We start from the raw sequence: 23,009 nt of genomic DNA on the forward strand, positions 1-23,009 counted from the left end.
AACAAAGAGAGTGGCTACATTAAGAGGTGACCCGGGTGGACGGGCTATAATGAGATGTTTCCTCTAAATAGCCGCCGCAAACCCTTAGCGGCGAAATGCACTCATAGGGTACAGATGATTGAAGGCTCAACACAACGGTAAAACCGCACGGCATCTCTTTCACACACAGCACGTGCACTCCGACTCCCGCGCCCGCGATTGGGCACGGTTGGCTACGTACGGCGCGAAGGAAGTTCAACGTACGTACGCACAACACGTGTAGCGAGCCGACGCTGCTGTTGAGAGAACGAGTATCGAGTTTAGGTGGAACGAGGGAATGGTCTCTGGGTCGGGTCACCAACAAATTGCACGAAAAAACCTCGGAAGATTGAAGCGAGTTCACAGGTCAAAACCGGTTTGCAGTTTGCCCGCTTAATCAAATAGTGCGAATAATTGTATTTAAAAAAAAAGTGTCTTTCGCGCACATTTCATTGGGCGTTGTGGTCAAAGCATTAGAGGAAAATGCAGACACCCCCCCCCCCTTGTTTACATCTGTATGGGATAAAGCGTTTCCCCCTTTCACCTTTCACACACGTGGGGTTTTCTCCGGGTGCTCCGCTTTCTTCTCACGCGAATAACGCACTCAGTGATAGGCTGAAAACAAATCTTAGTACGTAGAGGACCGCAGAACTCGGGCAATTGCTGATAGGCGCTGGCTCATCACCGTGTGGCCGCTGCCTTCTCTGTGGTTCCTCCTCCTGGTCACGTCTCCGAGTCGTCCTCTCTCTGTCTACGAGAGCCGAGGAGCCAATAGTGTGCGGCAATGCGTCACAAGCGGACTGAATAAATAAATAGATAACCCGCTAAACATTGCGAATCAGATAAACGTCAAAAAAGTGACGAGAACAGCAAAGGAGGCACAGCGGGGATGAGGCGGGCGACAGTAAATGCCTAAGCGCCCGACATCAGAGAAAGTGCGATGGAATGACCACAAATTTGGCTGTTAAGAAGGTGAAACAGGCCAATAGGTTAATGGACTCGAATCATATCTTATTTTCACGCAAAAAAAAAGCATTTGACTGTTAAGGTAAAACAGAAATTTACCGCGTCATGGAATTTGACTCACTCCTAGCTCCGTGAATGTTTATTTTAAATTGCCCCGACATATGACAAATACTATTCGTGGTACAAATTAAAAGCGTGCTCCTAGAGTGTGTGCTGTGATACAGAGGACTAAGTGAAGTCGTCAGTGGTTCGGCACGTACGGCGCACTGCTGGCAAACATCTGGCACATCACCTGCTGCAATAAATAAATAAAAACATTCCTTAGAGAAACATCTTCATCCCGTGACAAAGTTACGTATTTCTTTTAGTTCGATCGCGCGTCAACGTGAATTTGTCGTTAAACCCACCTCCACCCCAAACAGCCAATCAGCAAGGTTTGCCACGTGTGCGGAACCTGCCAATTTGTCACTAAATCAACAGCACCGGTTTTTTGCGTTACAGAGCAAAAACCCGCACCGACATTTACAATTTGAGCACGTTGACGCTTCGCCGGTGATTACAGCACACCGGCAAGCATCGGGCGAAATTGTAAAACGTGACTGTGAGATGGAGGAGAGAAGAGAGGGCGAGAGAGAGAGAGTGCGAGAAAGAAAACAAAAATCAACGAGATAAAAAAAAACGGAATATATATACAACGGCAGATCGAACTTGTCAATGAGAGGGCTTTGATCGGCAAGGCAAGTGACGAGACGAGAGGAGAGCGCCTGAAGACGGATTAACGAGCTACATGGGACGGAAAGTAAAACAGACGGACGCGAGACACGTGGAGGGAGCTAGAGGACGGGATCGGAGACGAGATCGAGAGGCGATGTCAATCAATGACTCTTTGTCTTACGTGGCAATATCGCCCTCGATTAAAGGAGGCATGGGTGCACATTGCAGCGGAACGGGAACGGTGGTGGGGGGGGGGGGGCGGCGCACGGAGCAAACAAGAATGATAAAATAAAGTCCGTCAAGAGCTCAGCGGCGAACGTGGCCCGAGAACAAAGATAAATCTGCAACCGCGCGCAGGTTAAAGGGCATCGGCGCGTAACGGAGTAAGCACGGGAGAGGTGAGTTAGTCGATAGAAGAAATTAAAAGTGAAAAGTTAAGTCATTATTCTTTGGTTCTTTCGGTTAAGTCACGTCTAAAGATAAAATAATAAATTAAATAATAGCATATTACGACGTTTCGATTGCAACACAAGCAATCATCATCAGGCATAATAGAAATAGCAACAAAAATCTAACTAGAAAACTATAGACAGACATACAAGCAGACAGACATCACAAGGACACACAGAGAGAGGACACATATCGGCACAAAGAGAGAGGTCGTTTCGTCGAGGACACATATCGGCACAAAGAGAGAGGTCGGAACGTCGTAATATGCTATTATTTAATTTATTATTTTATCTTTAGACGTGACTTAACCGAAAGAACCAAAGAATAATTCCTGCAGTCACGAAAGCTCCAAAATTAAGAGTTAAGTAATTGCTTTTCTTTACTCTTTTGATGTTACGGGGAAGGCGACAGCGTCTAAAAGAAAACACCACCACGCTTGGAGCGTCTATTTAAACTGGGTTGGAAGGGGGGGAAATTTAAAGAGATACAGATAGTTTGGGGCAGTGCTTGAGTACGGCTTCGTCCCCCCCACCACCCTCCATCGATGGGACAACGCGAAGCGGAAGATTGCCGCATGTCGACAACGTGTAATTTTTATTGCACGGATTCTTTGAATTAAACTTTCCACGCGGCCCAGCGATTTGCACTTCATGCAGCCACGGAACATTTGCTAAATTGTGACGTGCGCTGTCAAGCCGCAAACGGCACCACACCACTCGTCTAATTGGGGCGACAGCAAGTCCAGAGATTGATGGAGCGTGGGGGGAAAGAGGCGATGCCCGGGAGAAGGAATTACAGCAGGCAGTGGGTTGTTAGCCTAATCAGCGGCGTGATTGAGTGCTGCTCCCTCTCCCAGGAATGGCCTTTTTGTTCTCTGATGACTCCGGGCCCCTCCATCGCGTCTTCGGAAGTGTTTGGGTTATTGAAACGGAAGCCGACGGATAGATGTCAGGGCAAGCAAAAGCATTGGCATATTTGCAAATGTCTGTACAGGGACTCCTCTATTTACGAACGAGTTAGGTTCCAGAGGTTTCTTCGAAAGTCGACTTGTTCGCAAGTCCGACTTTGCCCCTGTCGATTCCAAACATGTTGTACGACGTATACACTAAACACGGGGAATGGCTTTAAAAGTTGTATAATCTCGTGTAGAAGTAGATGTCACTGACACTTGATGTTCTGCAGATGTAGATGCCACCACCGCCATCTATTCCGCGACGTTGAACTCACGACTCTTGATCCGAACAGGCACAATGCATGTACGGACAGGTTTGTTCGTATCTCTAAAGGTTCGTACGTCGAATGTTCGAAAGTCGAGGTTGTCCCCGTAGTTACCTTTTTCTGGTTCGTGTCTCAAAGTGTTTGGGCAACGCGCTGATGAATTGTGCCAGTGTTTCAGAGAGCCGGCCCCTAATAGCGGCAAAGCTCTTTGCCACATTTTGGGTTCACGTTGGATCACCTTCGCGGGAGTAATCGTGGCGTACGCGCTCCCCTACGTCCCACTGTGGACGGACGGACAGATGCACCGCACGTGTGTGTATGTGACCTCCTGCCAGCGGGCGTTCGACACTTCACGTGGCCTCAAGGTGCACATGGCCTGGCACAAGCGTCGTGGTGACGTCACCGCCACTTAGTGGCGAATGGCGGTTGTTGTTGTTGTGTGTTGAACTTCATTCGCAACGTACGTAGCCGACCATGCTAACCGGAGTTGCAGGGGAAAGGACAACAGCATTTCTAAAGAAATGAGTTTTGTATCTAGATTTAAAAGTGCATAGCTCCAAGCGGCTTCCCAACGTAGAAACAATTCGTCCAACAAACATTTCAGGGCAAAATCATTTGCTCAAGGAATCGTGAGATTCCGCGAAACTTTTCGACAAGGTGAACAAGGACATTCCTGTTAAGATGTTCTAACACCAACTAGATACCTTTTGCAAGCCATCAAATCTGCATTAACCACGCGTACTTGTGACAAAACATACAAACAAACATGCTCTGATAACATACGCAATATCTTTGAAACCGATTGACCTACGCTAGCGGTAACCTCGTTTATGACCTGCTCTCACCAGTGTCAGGCCAGAGAACGCCAAAAGACGAACAGTATAAAGAGAGAGTAAACCCTAATCTTATTTTTCATACAGTGATATTGGCAAAAAAAATAGTCCCTTGATGAGGACGTTCTGGTTAGAAGTGACAAGTATTCAAAATACCCTTTAACATTTTTTTCGAGAGGGACACATCGAGATAATTCAATTGCTAAACAAATGACTCCTCTTTGCAACGATAGAAAAAAATAAACCTTAGTCACGGTCCATGACTCTAAGCACGGCAGCAGTGCATTGTGCATTCGCGTGCGTTCCACACACGGCACGTTCTCTCTCTCTCTACTCTCTCTGTGTCAATCAAGCGCGAGTCTCGTGTCTTTTGTGTATGCGCCCTCGACGTGCGTAGCGAGTTGCTATGTACAGCGAGCCCAATGAACGGTGGCGGGCAGGGCAGCTTGCAGAGTACCGCTGGAGTGGAACGGCTTTGCGCTGCAGGAGCCACATCCAAAAGGTAATTCTGCCCACTCTTCCACGCTGGCATGCCGTGTTACGGAAGGGTCGGGGGTGCCCACGGTTTACCCCACCACACACGACCCTCCAATCACAGAGCAACACCAGTGTATGCTGATGGGTGGGTAGAGGCGGTGGTGAGTTGGGAGGGGGGATGTAAGAAATGTTGCATCGGTGGAGATGGAATCGAACCAGTGAACCTCTGGATCGCAGGTTAAGGGTGCTGATCATTGCACTGCGGCAGCAACACTGCCCCGTAAATGGAATTAATCCATGATTTAATTAAAGAAAGAAATATAACCGGACAGCAGATTCGAAATGTCGAATATCGGTGGAACTTCGTCCTTTGATGCAATATTCATATTCTTGCGTTTTTTCGGTAAAGTCACGTAGGTAAAAAAATTAAATTAATCAAAGTGAAATAAAAAATAAAATAAAAATCACGACGTTTCGGAGGCAACACAAGCTTCCGTCTTCAGGTGGAACCGTCACAGCACGATAGCTCTTCAGGTGGAACCGTCACAGCACGATAGCTGTACAGCTATCGGAAGCTTGTGTTGCCTCTGAAACGTCGTGATTTTTTATTTTATTTTACTTTTGTTAATTTTAATTGTTTACCTACGTGACTTTACCGAAAAAACCTAAGCATATGAATCCTTGCAGTCACGAAAGCTTCAAATATTTGATGCAATCTCATGAACCCAGCTCGCGCGCGTAAGCTGGGGACATGCCGGGTGGAAGCAGAAGTCCATAGCGCAGTGTTCGGCAAGAGTGGTCAGTCCGCACAGCGCGTGTGATGGATTGCGTCGAACATGAGCTCACAGCGTCGTGGCAGTGCGTGGCAGCAAGGGATTGTAATCCATGGGCGACGCATCTGTTGATTCGCAAGATCGATAACCCTCCTCCTCCTCCGCCAGACTTGTCCGGAGGATTCTGAGCGATCGTGCCTGACACGCCAATGTCCCTGGCAAGCGACCTTGACGTCCACATTGTTGTTTGCTTGTTGTTTGTTTGTTGTTCCCGAACACCCTGAACCTCAATTTACAATTGATGTAACCGTGCAGTTTGATGTACTAATGGTGGCAGCTGGTTTTGTTGTTGTTGTTATCAGAATAATGTATAACCTCAAAAAAATTTGGCAGACATGAATTAAACCCGGGCTTGTATATCCTTGGGATAGATTATATTTATTTGTCGGTTTATTATTTATTTAAACGAGGCCATTCAAAATGAAAAGGAAACGCCAAACAATTAGCAGGAGTGCTCCGATGCGACCGCTCAAGAGACGAGTGACATTTGTAAAACTCCAGAGTGAGGTTACAGGAGGAGCTCTGGAGTTTTTTTGGGGGGAGGGTGAGGGGTCGAGAATCTGCAAACACAAGCTGGGAGAGGCCAATCAATTAAAGGAGCCTCTCCTCTGTGAGGTTCCGGAGCCGCATGCGACTCTTTAAGTGACGGCCTCGTGACGTTGTTTATTAGGGGACCGCCTCCGTCTCGTATTCACCACCACAATGCACTGCGGCTCTTGTTGTTGTTGTTGTTTGACTTGCATCCCACTGGGATATTTGCACACAGCGTTGGTGTACGGTGATTTTTTTCTGCAATATTTTGCTGTCTTTTCTTGGATTTTCTGTTTGCACTTAGTCACATATTCACTTTAAGATGTTTTTTGTTCATGTTTTTGTTTTTTGTTTGTTGCGGTTGCACCCGATTCAAGAGCCGAATGGCTCACAGGGCTATACCTAATAAATGAACTTGAACTTGAAACATCGAGCTTATTTATTTACCAAGTTTGACAGAAACGGCTCTTCTTGTTATGTTGGTTACCCACCCCGGTAATAGAGGATCCCACCAAGCTACAGACCGCATAGGTTAGGCAGCTCTTTGGGGCCGTCCATAAATGACGTCACGCACCTAGGGGGGGGGGGTTCAGACATTTGTGACGATGTGTGACGAGGGGGGGGGGGTTGAGAAATGTGACGTCACATCAAAATGCGCAACTTTAAATAAATATAGACAACACGTTCTACTTAATTAAATATACTTTTTTTATAAATGTTTTCTCTTACAACATCAAAGTGCAGCGGCACATTAAATACGCACTACAATGACAATAGTTTAAAGCGATTTGAAGCACGTTTTATTTGGGGGGGGGGGGGGGGGGCAGAGCTTTGTGACGTAATATTTGAAGGGGGGTCTGACTTTTTGTGACGCCGTGTGACGAAGGAAGGGGGTCAAAAATCGTCAAAAATCACGTGACGTCATTTATGGACGGCCCCTTTCCCTATAGCCAGATGATATCACCATGATCAGCATCAACATCATCATCAGCCATGGTCAATCCACTGCTAGATGAAGGCCTCCCCCAAACCCGCAATCATCTCTCACAATTCTCAGATGTAATAATCCACCCAGCACGTGGTCTGCACACGAGGTGCCGATTTCATCGCTCCGTCTCCCTGGTACACGTCCTCTCGGACGCGTTCCATTCCTTTCGGCTGCAGCTCCTTCATTGTTCTTGGCCAATCGACCATCGTGTCCCCATAAGCGGAACAAATCTGAAAGCACCTCCACCAAGGAGATGGAGCGATGGAAAAAGTTTGTATCCAGCTGGTAGGTAGATTACGACATGGCACCGGCTTGGGGAAGGGTCTTAAGCTAAACTATTCAACAATTTTTCTTGCTGTGGATTTCACACCTGATGATGATTGCTTGTGTTGCAGTAGAAACGTCGTGATAATTTTTCGGTTTAAAGCTTTCGTGACTGCAGAGATTCATCTTCTTGGTTCTTTCGGTAAAATCATGTCATTTTCACGAATTGTATTTTATGATCTTTTATTTTTATTATTTTATTATTTCCCTTCTGCGTGACTTTACCGAAATAACCAAGAAGATGGGTCGTGATAATTGTTATTGTTTTATATTTATATTATTTTATTATTTCCCTTCTACGTGACTTTACCGAAAGAACCAAGAATAGTCAACTATTTGTTTCATATTATTTTACATAGGTATGGCCACACTGAGCAATACAGCGCTTTTTCAGAAGCAACGTCGCAATCACAAATGATAGCTCAACAAAAGTGGCTCATCACGTGGAAAAAATATTTTAAACGCACGATGTCTATTAAAAATTTTTGGAGGGGAAAAACCTCAGGGAGAGAGAACGTGCAAGACTCCCAATAATCAGGCACCGTCATGGGCACGGGATCGAACCCATGGGCCCTCCTGTATACCAGGCGGGGTATTTGGCTTCTCGCCACCTCGTCCGGTCCAAGCCCGCGGTGACTTTTTTTTTGACAGTTTCGATGGTGCCATTAACCCGCGCGCGTGTCCTCTAAGAGGCGTTGCTCCTCTTCCTGTCCATCGATCTAAACTCGCCCCTCCCACCCTGCACCATGACTCTGACCGTACAAAGGCAGTGTTAGTTACATTTTACATTTGTGTCGTTTTCGTTTGAACTTGGAGGAATGTCGCCGAACGGTCAGATGAATGGATGTGTCCTTCTTATCTCCTGGCTGCAAAGCGGCGTTGTGTACGCGGTGTTTCAGAAGTCCTGTGACCCACAATTAATTGAACCCCTGACATGCTTTTTTGTTGTTTCCTTTGCGTATTCATTCGTGTTTTAAATACACCATACTTAAACAAATGTAAATTAAGTGTTAGAGAGTTAAATGGGGGTCACAAGACATCTAGACCACATCTGTGCATGTGCTTGTACCGTACGGTCCTGAATCAACCCACTGCTGTATGTCAACCTCCACAATGCTCAGTCAGTGCGGGTTGGTCAAAGGTGGGGAGCGAATGTGTGCGTGTGTGTGGCCCTGATCTTCCCACCAGAGCGTTCCGCAGCCTATAACACCTGTTTTCCCGACGGTCGCCCATCCGAGAAACTTTCCAGTCTCAGCTCTGCTCAGCTTCCGAGATTTTCGTGAGGCCGGGGGCAATCGGAGAGATTTGGCCCGATGTGGTGTCATTGATACAAACGCGTGTCCGTAAGGGATTCGATGTGTGTGCGCGCGCGTGCGTTGACGTGTGCGGAGCGGTAGTGCAGCGGTTAGCGCGCTGCGCTACGAACCCGGCGGACCCGGGGTTCGATTCGCGCTCACGGCCAACATCAGTGACGATTATCTGAAACGGTCCTGGGCCTCCCCTATGTCGACTCGGCCTCAAATAAGTACCTGGTGCGGTGTGCAAACATTGCCACAAAGGCGGCCGGGCGTAGTGCTGGCCAATCACACCCTCGTGTGCTGTGCGGGCCCTTCATAGGTGCTACTCGCTGACAAGCACTTGCCCCAACAGTCGGTTAAGGCTATACGGGGGGTCTTTGTCTTTATCTTTATCGAACGCGTACCGTGTTTTACATTTCTCAGACGAGCGGGTGCAGGAGCGTAGAGTGTGCCGTTGGGTGTTTGGAAGCGTTGGAGGAGGATATCGACGTTTTTTTTCTTTTAAATTAGCAGTCAATTCTCGATTGAAACAACAAAATGCGTAGATGGGCGGATTTTTGTTGTGGATTTTTTTTGTTTGGTGTGTAGTTGTGTTCTAGCAGAATGGACATTATCGATTTGGTCGGGGGTTGTGAAATTAGTCAAACGCTGGGCATGTCATGGACGAGTGTTTTTATTTGGCGTCACATTCCCACCTCCCCCCACCCACGGAAGAATTAACAATTGTTGATAAATAGCGACGTGCGGTCAGGGGAGGCAGAGGAGGCACAGCCTCACCTGTGATACTCCAATGAAAATAGCTGTTACGAAAAGTAAAAAATTATGAACTAAAAATTAAGCTTTTTCCACTGATCTGTGTTATAAATGTCATTTCTGTACGATTCCAATCATTTTTATAGTAAAAATCGCCAAATTTGCGGAGCTCCGCTGCAAATACAAGGAGAGACGAGAGGTGAGGCAGCGACCAGCTCGGCCTCCCCTCTGATTGCGCAACCCCTCAGTAACTGGATGGAGCGCGGGCAATAAGCGCGTGCCTGTTACTATCTCTCTGTGTGTGTCACCAATGTAATGTTTGTAGACCCCTTCATTTCTTGTCCTCGCCTTCCATACTCCAGGTAACTTATTTCACGTATCTGTATAAAGATATTTAGGCTCGCTGGTCTCGTCATGAAACTGCAATGAAAAAGCACCAGGGGAGGCAGCTATCACATCTGCCTCACTGAGGGGGACGTGTCTAACACGCCCCCCTCAGTGAGAACACGCCCCCCTCAGTGAGGACACGCCCCCTCAGTGAGGACACGCCCCCTCAGTGAGGCCACGCCCCCCTCAGTGAGGACACGCCCCCCTCGGTGTGTAAATCTCGCTCTCATACCAGCCAGTGCCTCCCCAGCCATTGACCTCACCGCACGCCACTGTTGGGAAATGAATTAAACTGTAAGACAATTGCGCCTTCATTTTTTTTCACTGAAGCGTGAAGCCACGTGGCTGCCTGCGTTATTGGGGCCCCCGTGAGATTCCCCGTAGTTCCCACAATGCACGTGTTCATTGCGAAATGACAAAATCTCTGAACCGGTCGCTACGCAAATTTCCACGAAGCAACGCCCAAAGCGGTACCGAGCGCTTTTTTTCCTGTCTCGAATCAATGCCGCTGGATTTACGCACTCCCGAAAGAAACTGATGGTTTCGAGCAATAAATATGTAAATATTAAGTAGAGATACTGGTACGTGAATTCGACAACATCGGTCTGCTGATCTCTTTTGTTTTTTATATTGTCCCCAACGACGATCATTATTATTATATAACAATATTATTCTGAGTTACATATCAATGCCTAGTGGGAGAGTGTTTGCTTGGGCAAAGATTGACGATTGCAGACGTTAAAGCAATTAACGTTTTAATAGTTAAATAATGACTTATTGATTTTTTTTGAAAAACATGTTTAATGATTATTCAATTACGACTAAACGATCATTTGATAATTGATTGATAATTATTACATTAATTTCGGCAATTTTTGTTATTACTTTTTACTTATTATTTCATACTTTTTTAATGCTTGTTTAATGATTATTTTATAACTATTTAATAATTATCTAAGACACGTTCAACGTTACGTTGCACACGAGCGCACTCTATGTGTATAGGTCGGGTTTAAGTAGAAAACAGCGGGGCCAGTGTTTCATTTTAAAGATCGGAAGGCACGCGCCTCGGGTTAGGACAACGCATTGAAGGTCTTGAGCCCGGCACTTGTATCGCACTCACTTGCCCTTCCAACTCGGTCACGTGGATTCCATCCCTCGCCACACCGAGCCACCATCAGTGGTGACTGATGTCTGCACCTGCCCTGAACGTCTGGTGCGGTGTATAAACACCGGTGGCTGGACGTGGTGCTAGCCGTCCGCGCTGCCCACTCGTGCACCGAACATTCTTTCCAAATAAATAAATAACAGTTGCTCGCTAGCAATGCCACTTTCCCCAACGGTCCCCTGTGCAGGCTACCCGGGGGAACTTTGTCTTTGTAAGCACGCGCCCATGGCACGCGACTCCCGCCGGCGCACGCGTTCGCGTATCGCTGCTGCGCTCAAATCGCGCGTGCAAAAACGAAAACAAAAAAATCTAACGCGCAGTGCAAGGAGGCTTAACAGCTTGCCGAGGGCTCGCGAACAGAGAGCCGGCGCAATGGCGGAGCCAGGCTTTTTAGGTAGGGGGGGGCAACCCCTCCAGCAAGGAAAAATGATAGAGGAGTTGTTAGTGAGTAAGGACTTGTCGCTTGCTTTTTATTGGACGCGTGCGTGGCGATGGCGCAACCATCGACCACATCAACTGCAGCGCCACCGCTCCCCGTGGATGAATAATCCCCACTCCCTCCCACTACCTGGCACGGCGTGGGGTGGTCCTCTTCGGGTACAGACAGTGGATTGGGTAAACGTTAGTTCAACACGTAGAAGGCTTTTGGGTTAGATTGCGTAAATATTTAAGTGTGTCGTTAAAACCCGCCACCACCCGACACAGCCAACTAGTAAGGCTTGTCACGTAAACAGAACATGCCAATTCGTCACTAGTACAGCACACGGGTGCGCTGCATGCCTATAAAGGGCACCATACTTCAAAAAGGATTACCGTTGGTACGCCTATTTTAATACACACAATAGACAGGAAGGACAATATCAAAGGGCTCGCATAATGCACATGCATAATGTACGTTGACTCATTAATTACGACGGAGACTTGTGTTGCCTCCGAAACGTCGTGAATTTTATTTTTATTTTTGTTTTGTTTTATTTTACTTTCATTACTTTTAATGTTTTACCTACGTGACTTTACCGAAAAAACCTGAGAATATGAATCATTGCAGTCACGAAAGCTTCAAATCTAGAATCATTAATTACCCCTCCCCCCCGCACTTTGCGCAAGAGCGCAGAAGCGTGGTCACCACATCTACGCCTCTACATAAGGAACGAAACAGGTGGATTTCTCCACAAATCTGGCTGTCGCCTGATGAAGCTAGTTGTAATGACTGGCGAAACGTCGTACTCAAATTGTAAATATTGTGGCTTGGCTCTCCAAGACACCGGTTAGTGCTGTACTAGTGACGAATTGGCCACGTTCTGTTTACGTGACAACCCTTACTAGTTGTCGGGTGGTGGCGGGTTTTAATGACACGTATATTTACGCGATCTAACCCCCCAAAAAACCTGAGAAAACGTCGTGCGAGTACAACGACAAGGGGCGAAGGCGCGCAGAGTCGGGGAGAGCAATCGGCAGACGACAGCCAAAAACGCATTTCGGACACGAAATTAAGAGTGGGGACTGACCGAGATGAAGGTGCTCGCATTCCGCCGAATGAACACGCAGAGGAAGGGCGCGCGGGCGGACGGGCGGGGAGGGGGGCAATTCCATACACCCTTGGGAGTCATGAGCAGTAATCCTGGGCCGTGGCGGTGAGAGACAATGGATTTAGCGCTCCGGCACGCAGGGCTGTGAGGTGGCGTGCGGTGGAAGGGGTTGGGGGGGGGGTGGGCTGCTGAGTAATTTATTTGGAATAAATTCTGCCGGGTGTCGGTGGAGATTGATATGCCTCTTGGGCTCCCGGCGTTTTTGGTCGTCTGGCTATACCCCCCCACCCTCCTTGCCCCCCAGCCTAGTTACAGCTATTCCCATTTCCAGGCACATTGAATTCCACGATGACTATTTCAAGCCGGTGATAACGCGATCGTACGCGTTGCGAGCTATATAGCACTTTACCCTCGCGATAGAATTCCTAAGTTGGCGTATATCTGTTGCTGTTGGTTTCTAATCGAAATTGCGTTTGAGTGCAGCTGCTACTGCTGCTGTTGGCGGCGGTTGTTGTTGTTAAATCGCAGAGGGAAATGAACTTGAGATCGCGTCCGTATGTCCCGGGCAAGATGGCCCAATAATTCGTTCATTCCGCCGATCGTTGACTGCGCAACTGCCGTGCACAGCTCCCGTCTTTCAATCACACTCCTCCTTGGGTTAAGCGGGCCAATTGACCATACTTCACCCGCACAGGCGTGCGTCTAGTTTTGCTGGAGGTGGAAAAATCGTTCGTTGTTAGGTCAGCATTTGGACAGATTTGTTCAAGCCGTGGCATTTATCTTCTTGGTTCTTTCGGTAAAGTAACGTAAAATAATAAAAATAAAACATAATAAACACAATTCTCACGACGTTTCGGCCACAACGCAAGCAGCCGTCCTCAGGTGAAGAACAGGGCTGTCGGAAAGACAGCGTCCGAATGAATGTCTTTCCGACAGACCTGTTCTTCACCTGAGGACGGCTGCTTGCGTTGTGGCTGAAACGTCGTGAGAATTGTATTTTATTATGTTTTATTTTTATTATTTTATTATTTCCGTTCTACGTGACTTTACCGTAAAAACCAAGAAGATGAATTACCTGCAGTCACGAAAGCTTTAAACCGTGGCATTTAGGTTTTTTTTTGGTGGCACTGCACTATGCTGGTACCTGAGCCGCACACGAGCCTACAGCAAACGGACTTGCCGTGGTGGCCTTGCCCAACCCAAGCGCCATCCAGGCTCACCCCTCTTGCTGAGCTCGTGAGGATTTAACGAGATGCAACTGCCTACCGGGCACCTTTAGGCAATTGCCTCGGAGTGTCAATTAAGCGAAACGAAGCCGAAATGGTACGTCCTTAATTCGTATTACTTGTGGGAGGGTTTTTCATTTATGCAACTTTACAGCTCCTAAAACTCATTGTCGTTATCATTATGCAGTAAGGGACGCAAGTGGATTATTTTCGTTAAAAAGTGGCTCATTCTGAATGGCAAGCACACCAGCCTGTGAGACAAACGGGTTACAACCAAGATTATTCGTATGTACGTTGAACTTCATATTCTTAGGTTTTTTCGGTAAGAATATGAATCCTTGCAGTCACAAAAGCTTCAAATCTAGAATACGTTGAACTTATTTTGCACCGTACATAGCCAACTGTGCTAGTCGGAGTCGTGTTGGGGAAGGATAACAAACTAAACACACATAAATCAGTTCGAAAGAATTTAGTTTTCAATCTATACTTAAAAGTGCATAGCTCCAATGGCTTCCTAATATCGGAAAGAACAGACCCATAGAGACCGACAGAGATACAGAGACTCATACAAAACCATAGTGACCCACAGAGACCCACAGAAACCCACAGACACCCATAGAGACCAATATGTATGGTGAACTTCTTTCGCACCGTACGTAGCCAACCGTGCCTGCCGGAGAATTCAAGGCGGCCTTGTGGCTCTGGGGAAATGAGCACCGCACCTGGCACTGAACCGGCACCGCTGAGAGCCTGGGTTCGACTCTGGGTCTCAGCCTCCCGTGGTGGGCTCTCAAGTGAAGTCAATTTAAACTTTTGCTTCACACGTCGGCGCCTTTCTGGCACAAATCTTCCACCCAAAGCGCGTCATTTGTGTCGTCCTTCCCCGCACCTACGATTCGCACGATTGGCTACGAACGGTTACGAAAGAAGTTCAACATACATAGTGAGTCGGTGGTCTCTGCTCAGCTACATTCTTCATCTTCTTCACATGGCTGACGTTGATGCAGAGCAACGACTTCCAATTGGACACCGCGGCGGTGCATGAGCCAGACGTCTGCGTCAGGAGTAGCGCCAGCAGAAAACGACCCTCCCCCCGAGAGAGCAAGCCCGGCTCGGCTCGGATGTGGCAGTGGAAAAAGGGGCTATTACTCACGATCCTCTTCTGTCTCGTCCCTCCTTTACCTTTCTCTTGCGACCCCCCTCCCCTTCCCCCAATCTCCTTCCACGACGCAGCTGGTCCTGTTCCGCGTTGTGCAGACGTCCCAGCCGGGCCCGCAGTTCACGCAGTGCGCGACGCACGGCAGCTTCCCGCAACGCTGGCAGGGAAGCCTCTACTTTATGTTCACCTTCGCCTGCCTCTTCCTGCTGCCCCTGCTCATCATGGTCTTCTGCTACGCGCGCATCCTCCTGGAGATCGTGCGGCGAGGCAGGGAGAGGGATGGAGTGGCGCACGGTGGGTGGGTGGTGGGTGGGTGATGGGTGGGTGGCATGGGTGGGTGGGTGGGTAGTGGGTGGGTGGTGGGTGGGTGTCATGGGTGGGTGGGTGGTGGGTGGCATGGGTGGGTGGTGGGTGGGTGGCATGGGTGGGTGGTGGGCGGGTGGTGGGTGGGTGGCATGGGTGGGTGGCATGGGTGGGTGGGTGGTGGGTGGGTGGTGGGTGTCTGGCTTGGGTGGGTGGTGGGTGGTGGGTGGGTGGCATGGGTTGGTGGTGGGTGGGTGGGTGGGTAGTGGGTGGGTGGCATGGGTGGGTGGGAGGATAGGGTGGGCGGGCGACGGCTCCCCCGGCTTTTCGTTCGCGTAGCGGTAAAAGAGTAGGGGAGGGGCAAGTTTGAATTTTAACCCCGGCACAAAAATTCTGAATTCAAATCAGTAAATGATGAGAAAATCCATCACAACAGAAAGGTTAGTGGAAACGGGAAAACAATTATATTAAAAAACGCCCAAAGATGTCCAATTCCTGTAGTAAGAAAAAAAACTGTCAGCCTTTTGCAGACCACCAGCTCAAAAGAACCGCACGTGTGACCGTTTTGTCTCTCAATGTGATTACGACACGCATGAATTTCTCCGTGCATTTTTGGGCACTCATCACAGCTTTTGTTTAGCTATTTCTCATGAATGACCGTGTTTCTGAACCATGTGTCATCGAAGGCTGGATATCCATGTGTTTCCCTCCATATATTCCTGCTGCCACTCTCTCTCTGAAGTGTTGTCCTCCTCCTCCTCCCTCTCTCTTCAAAAATTCCACCGGAATCATTGGCGGTGTCCTTCCGTGATTACGAAGCCGAGTTTTATCAAGAGCACTTTCACCCGGGGACCGTGGGAATGAGAGCGAGAGAGGTTAGCGAGACGAGGGGGGGGGGGGTGATGAGTAATTGGGGATCGGGAGATTGGAAGAAAAGAAAAAAAAAACCTCGAAATGGCGAGCTGCGTAACGTGGGCTGACCGCCACCAAATCTAATCCCGCGCGCTCACCTGACAGGTCGTGTTCGTCGGGACAATTCCGCTTAAACGTAGGGGATTTTTTTCCTCTTTTTTTTACTCGTGCACTATTAACCTCGCCAGCGTTTAAACCACCGCATCGCGTTCCGCTTGCGAAATCGGTGCAGAAGGACGCCCGCTACGCTGCCCGCTCAAGCAAGCCTGCGTGAGCAGCGCTCGTTTCCGTAGCCCAACGGCGTCAATTCCACATTACGGTGGCGGCCGTTGTGTTTGTACTCGTCACTGTGTGACGACAGGCGGGGTCGATGTGCCGAGGGGTGGTACAGCGGATTGCAAACTGCACTAAGAACCCGACGACCCGAGTTCGATTTCCCGCTCACGGCGGAGAAGACCAGTGACGATTATCTGAGCCGGTCCTGGGCCTCCCCTAGGTCGACTCAGCCTCAAATGGGTAACTGGTACGGTGCGTTAACATCGCCACTAGGCAGACAAAGGCGGGGGGTGGGTGTGTTGCTTTCCACCCCCTCGTGTGCCGTGCAGGCCATCCTAGGTGCTCATTAACTGCACTTTCCCCAACAGTCGGTTAAGGCTATACGGGGGATCTTTGTATTTGACGTGCTGAGCTGCGGGCCCGGGGATTGAACTCGTACACCTTCCTGGTGTCTTCCTGACGATGGCTATCATTGTGGAGTGAGTGAAATCTGAACCGGCCCTGCTCCTCTGCCTTCGCCAATCCGCACTGACCAGTATGGTGAAGTATGGTCAAACAAACCCCCCCCCCATGACCGACACAGCATTGTGCATTGGGGGAGTGGTGGGCATCGTCGAGTAGTGGATTGACAAAAAAAAACTTCCTTAAATGATTAATGGGACTTTTTTTGCCAGTTTCCAAAATGATGAAAAATAAGAATAGGTTTTAGCTTTTCTGGCAATAAAAAAAAGGTGGTGTTAAGAGGTCCAAACACCGAATATATTCCTTTTGCAAGGCATAAAATTCTGCATTAACCACACGTACTTGTGGAAAAACACCCACACGAACATGCTCGGACAAACATGCTTGTCTTTGAAACTGATTGGCCTACACCAGACAGCCTTCTTTATGACCTTGTCTCGCCAGCGTTAGACCAGAGAACGCCAATTAACAACAATCGATGAGTCATTCCGCAAATTACTCATCAATTACTATTATTTTACTGCAAATACACGCTGACAATTATCACGACTAGGGGGTTGGGCAGGAAATAAAACCACGTGTCTCCGAACATGCCTCGGCCAGGTGTTGGGAGGTCGTCCAAGGAAGTTAGAGGTTCCGAATTTCAGCAAATTATTATTTTTTGTCTACGTGACAAACCTTACTAATTGGCTGTGCCGAGTGGTGGCGGGTTTAACGAGACGTTTAATATTTACGCGATCACCCCCCCCCCCCCCAAAAAAAAAACTGTCATTGATAACATTGATCGCAAAAACCTACTACGTGTTCAACAAATCATTCTTGCTCTGCTCGGCGGACCTGTGACAACGCAACGATAACGAACAAAACAGCATTCTTCTCGGCGCCGTCGTCAGCATCGCCGTCGTGCCCAAGGAGGAGACGTCCCGTCCGGGCTCACGACGAGAGGGCCGCAAGCCGCGCCGCCGTTCAAATCAACCGAGCGCCCGAAGGCGATCGCAAACAAAACATAATACCCGCCAAAGGTGGCTTCGACTAACGGTGCCTAATTGCGCGCGTGCAAGCCGATCACACGGCTCGCCACGAGATACCTCTCACATACCCCCCTCCCCTCCTCCTCCACCTCCACCCACCCCCACAGCCACCGCCATCTCTCACCCCGCTGAGTCGCCATCTGCTCCGATAATTGTACCGAAATATATGATGGAGGGCGGGGGAGGGGGGATACGGTGGAGGGGGGAGTTGCAATAGCAGTGGGGAGAATGGGGAAATGTGGAAAGTGGGGAGAGGGGGGGGCTCAAAGAGAAGACTTTTGAAATGCGTGTGAAATCGAGAGAGGCCCACAATTATCCCTTGGCCAGTGGCAGCGCTAGACGTGGCGCGAAGTAAAGCACAGAGCATAATCTCCCCAAGTAGCTCAAGGAGTCCGGGATTAATGAAAAATAAATGGTAAATCAAATATCAGCTCGAATTCAATTCCTAATGCGCATAAATCCAATTATTATTAAAAAGCTCATTAATCTCTCTCGTCTCATTACACCTCTATCTATTTAATCCACATTTCTTACCTCGCTACCGACCAATATCTCTGTTTATTTATCTATCTGCTGTCATCTCAATCAGAGATAGAAATTAAATGGGGAGTTCCCCAAAAACAATTGCTGCTTTGGGCCTCCAATGGGCGAGCGCCACCGATCTCGCCGTTCCTGACCACCGCCAAAGACAAAGATCTCCGTGTAGCCTTAACAGACTGTTGGAGCAAGTGCCATTAGCGAGTAGCACCTATGAAGGCTGGCACGGCACACGAGGAGATGAGGTGGCCAGCACCAGGGCCCGACCGCCTTTGTCTCCCTAGTGACGACCACCACCATTAACCACTCCCAGTGGCCGGTATTGACTCTTTGTTGAGAGTCGTGGCTGTTAAACAAAACATGACGGCTGAACTAAACTGCCTCATTGCCAATGGCACACAAACGCACACAACAACAACAACAACAGAAGAACCCATCGCGAGTATCAATGTTCCACTTTGTAAATTAAAGGTGCATGGCCGTGAGAGATGGCAACAACCTGGAAGAAGCCTTCATCCAGCAGCGGCATTGCCCATGACCGACGACAGTGATTTAAACCAGCAAGGGCCCCGTATCGATTTAAATCTTTCGTGACTGCAGGGATTCATCTTCTTGATTCTTTCGGTAAAGTCACGTAGAATGGAAATACTAAAATAATAAAAAATAAAACATAATAAAATAATATTTTATTATGTTTTATTCTTTCGGTAAAGTCACGTAGAATGGAAATAATAAAATAATAAAAATAAAACATAATAAAATAATATAATATTAAATAATATTTTATTATGTTTTTTTTTCCATTCTACGTGACTTTACCGAAAGAACCAAGAAGAAGGGCCCCGTAGTTTAGATTCAGCCCCCCCTTGCTGCCACCGACTGGTAACCGGCGGCATTTGTTCACCAAGCCTGCTGATGAGACCCAAAAGGGTCGAAACTCACCCCAAAAATGTGCTTTGCCGAAACAAATGTTGCCGCATAATATCCGCCTGGCAAGTGAGTAGGCCGATGGACTGTTCGTATCGTGTGCATGCGTGTGTCTATGTATGTTGTATGTATGTATGTTGCATGTATGTTGTGTGTATGTATGTTGTATGTATGTTGTGTGTATGTAGTGTATGTTTTGTGTATGTATGTTGTATGTATGTTGTATGTATGTTGTATGTATGTTAGTTGTATGTATGTATGTTGAACTTCCTTTCGCACCTTACGTAGGATACCAAACTGCACACACACACACCGGTTCTAAAGACATCGTTATTGCGCGTGGAGGAAATGAACGAAATTGTGCTTAAGTGGGCAGCAGACGTCTCAAACGCAGGTTCATGTAACCCCCTGTGACAGGGACGGGGGGGGGGGTCAGGCCTCGTTTTCGTTCCCGCGTGTGCCAATGTTCTCCGTTTAATGACTCGGGCGGTGTGCATGTTGCTGCTGCTGCCGCGTGCGGCTCTCACGCGAGTTAAGCGAACTTGCCTCCTGTACGGAGTTGACACGGCGAGGCTCAGGGTACATCGATCCACCACTCATGTCAGCCCAGCTGGAGTCGGTGGGTGGCTTCTCTACCCCCACCCCCTCCCCCGCAGCCTATAACGCCTGGTTGTGCGTGGTGGTTAGAGAGTTCGGCTATGCAAAGACTCTTAGATTGCGATAGTTTGTTGTGCGTGAAAACGCTTCAAACGTCATTTGACGGGCGTAGCAATGCGTAAACTGTACGGGGGTGGTCCAGATGCCTTGTGACCCCCCCCCCCCCACCAATTAATTGACCCCTAATTTTCTTTTCCTTTGCATATTCATTTCTGTTTTAAATGAAGCTCGCTTTAAAAAGTATGCGTTTTAGAGAATTAAATTGGGTCCGTAAGACATCTGTACCACCCTGGAGTGTCGAGAGCTTTGTCTATCCGCTGCTGGATGAAGGCCCTCCTGCTTACGCCACGCGGGTCGTAGGAGTCATTTGACCATACCTCACCACGCTGGTCAGTGCGGGTTGGGGGAATATGATATGGCGTAGATGTGGGGAGCATAGGCGTACAGTCCAATCGTGGATTTTGCGAGTCCAATAATCGATGAGCAAGGGCAATTCATCATTTGACCAATTATTTTGATCACCAAGTTTTCGGGCAACCCCGGTTTTCTAGAGGGCAAAGCCCTCCTGGCAATGCAACATTGGAGTAACATTTGGTTAACATTTGTATTAAATGTGGCGTCTTGCCCTCTTAACATTTGTTCGGTCACTCGTATCTCTTCAGTCGCGAGCCCGACCTCTCTGATGAGACGCCCTTCGCCGAAACCGCTCCCGAGTTTTGCTCGCATCTTGATCACTGCGGAACGACCGCATTCCCAGGAGGCCACGGTGGTCCGATGGGTTGCGTTGAGAGATGCTTTTGATCATGTCCTCTGCTGATCCGTTGAGTTTAATTTAGGGATCACCTTGACGATACAGCCCCGCTACAGACAGACGGACAGACGGACAGACGGACAGACGACTACTGCGACAATTAGTATTTTATTTTACAAGGTTAAGGCCCACTGAGCTACAGTATCTATGTCTTTTTCAAAAGCGACCTGGAAAAAAATTATAGCTCAACGAAGTGGCTCGTCACTGTGTGGACACTTTTAGTGGCGGGCAAACATTCCAACCGCACGTCTCTAGACGTGGAGTGAAACCCTCGAGGACCCGGAGAAGAATCCACGCAAACACAGGGAGAAAGAGAGAGAGAGAGAGGTTACATGCAAACTCCAAATATACAGCAGGCGTCAGGATCTAGATCGAACCCACGACCTCCTGTAAACCAGGTGAGGTAGTTAACATCTCCTCGCCACCGTGGCGCCCCGTGACAAGACGGACAGAGCTGACGCATTGACGCGTTCGACCTTTGTTGGGAAGCGTTACAAACAAACAAACGACAAATGTGTTTTGTCGGTCATAACTCCGTGCCGGGGGATCTCATTGCTACATCCCCTCGCCACCCCCCTCCCCTCCCCTCCCCCCGAACAGACGCCAAGGCGGTCACCTTGCGCTGCTCCTCCAACAACATCCCGCGAGCGCGCCTCCGCACCGTCAAGATGACGGCCGCGATCGTGGGCTCATTCCTCGTCTGCTGGACTCCGTACTACCTGGTGGGCATCTGGTACTGGTTCTGGCCCGCGGCGCTCGACCAGGGCACCTTGCCCGAGTACATCAACCACATCGTCTTTCTCTTCGGCCTCCTCAACGCATGCCTGGACCCCCTGGTGTACGGTCTGTTCAGCGGCCAGTGGCACGGCACGCTCTGCTACCGCTACTGCTGCTGCTGTTGCTGGTGGTCATCGTCGTCGTCGACGCGTCGCCGCCGTCGTTCCGGAACGACCACCGGAGCGACGACCTCCAGTCGCGGCACGATGGCGAGCAGCGAGCTCGAGCCGCAGCCAACGCTGGCCACGGCCTCGGTCGACCTCTCTGCGCCGCTGCAGCGGCAGGGGTGCCCCCCCGTTCAATAACGGGACGAGGAGCAAGGATGCAGTGGTGGTGGTGGTGATGCTGTGGATGGGTGGGTGGGTAGAGTGTGCGGAGTGGGTGGGTCAATGGGTGCGTGGGTGAAAGGGTGAGTGGGTAGGTGGGTGAATGAGTGAGTGGGTGGTTGCACGGAGTGGGTGGGTGAATGGGTGAGTGGGTGAAAGGGTGAGTGGGTGGGTGGGTGAATGCGTGAGTGGGTGGGTGCGTTATAGGGTGAGTTGGTAGCTTGGTGAATGAGTGAGTGGGTGGTTGCGCAAGGTGCGTGGGTGAATGGGTGAATGGGTGAAAGGGTGAGTGGGTAGGTGGGTGAATGAGTGAGTGGGTGGTTGCGCGGAGTGGGTGGGTGAATGGGTGAGTGGGTGAAAGGGTGAGTGGGTAGGTGGGTGAATGAGTGAGTGGGTGGTTGCGCAGAGTGGGTGGGTGAATGCGTGAGTGGGTGGGTGGGTGAATGCGTGAGTGGGTGGGTGCGTTATAGGGTGAGTTGGTAGCTTGGTGAATGAGTGAGTGGCTGGTTGCGCGGAGTGGGTGGGTGAATGGGTGAGTGGAGTAGAGTGAGGGGCGGTAGTGTGGTGGTTAGAGCACTGCGCTACAAACCCGACTACCCGAGTTAGATTCCCACTCACGGTCAACATCCGTGACGATTATCTGAACCGGTCCTGGGCCTCCCCTAGGTTGACTCAGCCTCAAATGAGTACCTGGTGTGTTGTGTAAACGTCGCCACTAGGGAGACAAAGGCGGCCAGACGTGGTGCTGGCCACCGACCCCCTCGTGTGCCGTGCCGGCCTCCATAGGTGCTCGCTTACAGCACTTGCCCCAACAGTCTGTTAAGATTATAGGGGTGATCTTTGTCTCTGTGTATGCCAGGTATCAACTTTATCGACAGCTGGCACGAGTTTTACATTTTACTTTCTGGAGCATCTAATTACCTGGAGAATACCCTGAATATTGATGAAAAGTGTGTGCTCCACATTTGACTATTTGGTTACTTGTCAAAAAATTACCTATAAAAGAGGTTTTGTGTTGTTTACATTTGGGCGAATTTATAGGTTGATGCATCCAGAGCCGTACCTAGGGGTACACGGCGAATCGGGGCGAGTGCACTGGGCCCCGCACTTTCGGAGGG

The 23,009-nt window shown here is 49.1% G+C and overlaps 1 protein-coding gene across 1 annotated transcript in view; it reads left to right on the forward strand.

Moving 5' to 3' along the window:
* Positions 1-21,870, forward strand: part of GNRHR (gonadotropin releasing hormone receptor) — a 33,379-nt gene extending 11,509 nt beyond the window's left edge. The window contains exons 2-3 of the mRNA XM_078879071.1: positions 14,947-15,166; positions 21,389-21,870. Coding sequence (XP_078735197.1) covers positions 14,947-15,166; positions 21,389-21,870 — 702 coding nt within the window. The remainder of the gene's footprint in view (positions 1-14,946; positions 15,167-21,388) is intronic.
* Positions 21,871-23,009: the final 1,139 nt, after the last annotated feature.

The sequence above is a fragment of the Lampetra fluviatilis genome, chromosome 53 (genome assembly GCF_964198595.1).
Source record: "Lampetra fluviatilis chromosome 53, kcLamFluv1.1, whole genome shotgun sequence".
Lineage (NCBI taxonomy): Eukaryota > Metazoa > Chordata > Hyperoartia > Petromyzontiformes > Petromyzontidae > Lampetra > Lampetra fluviatilis.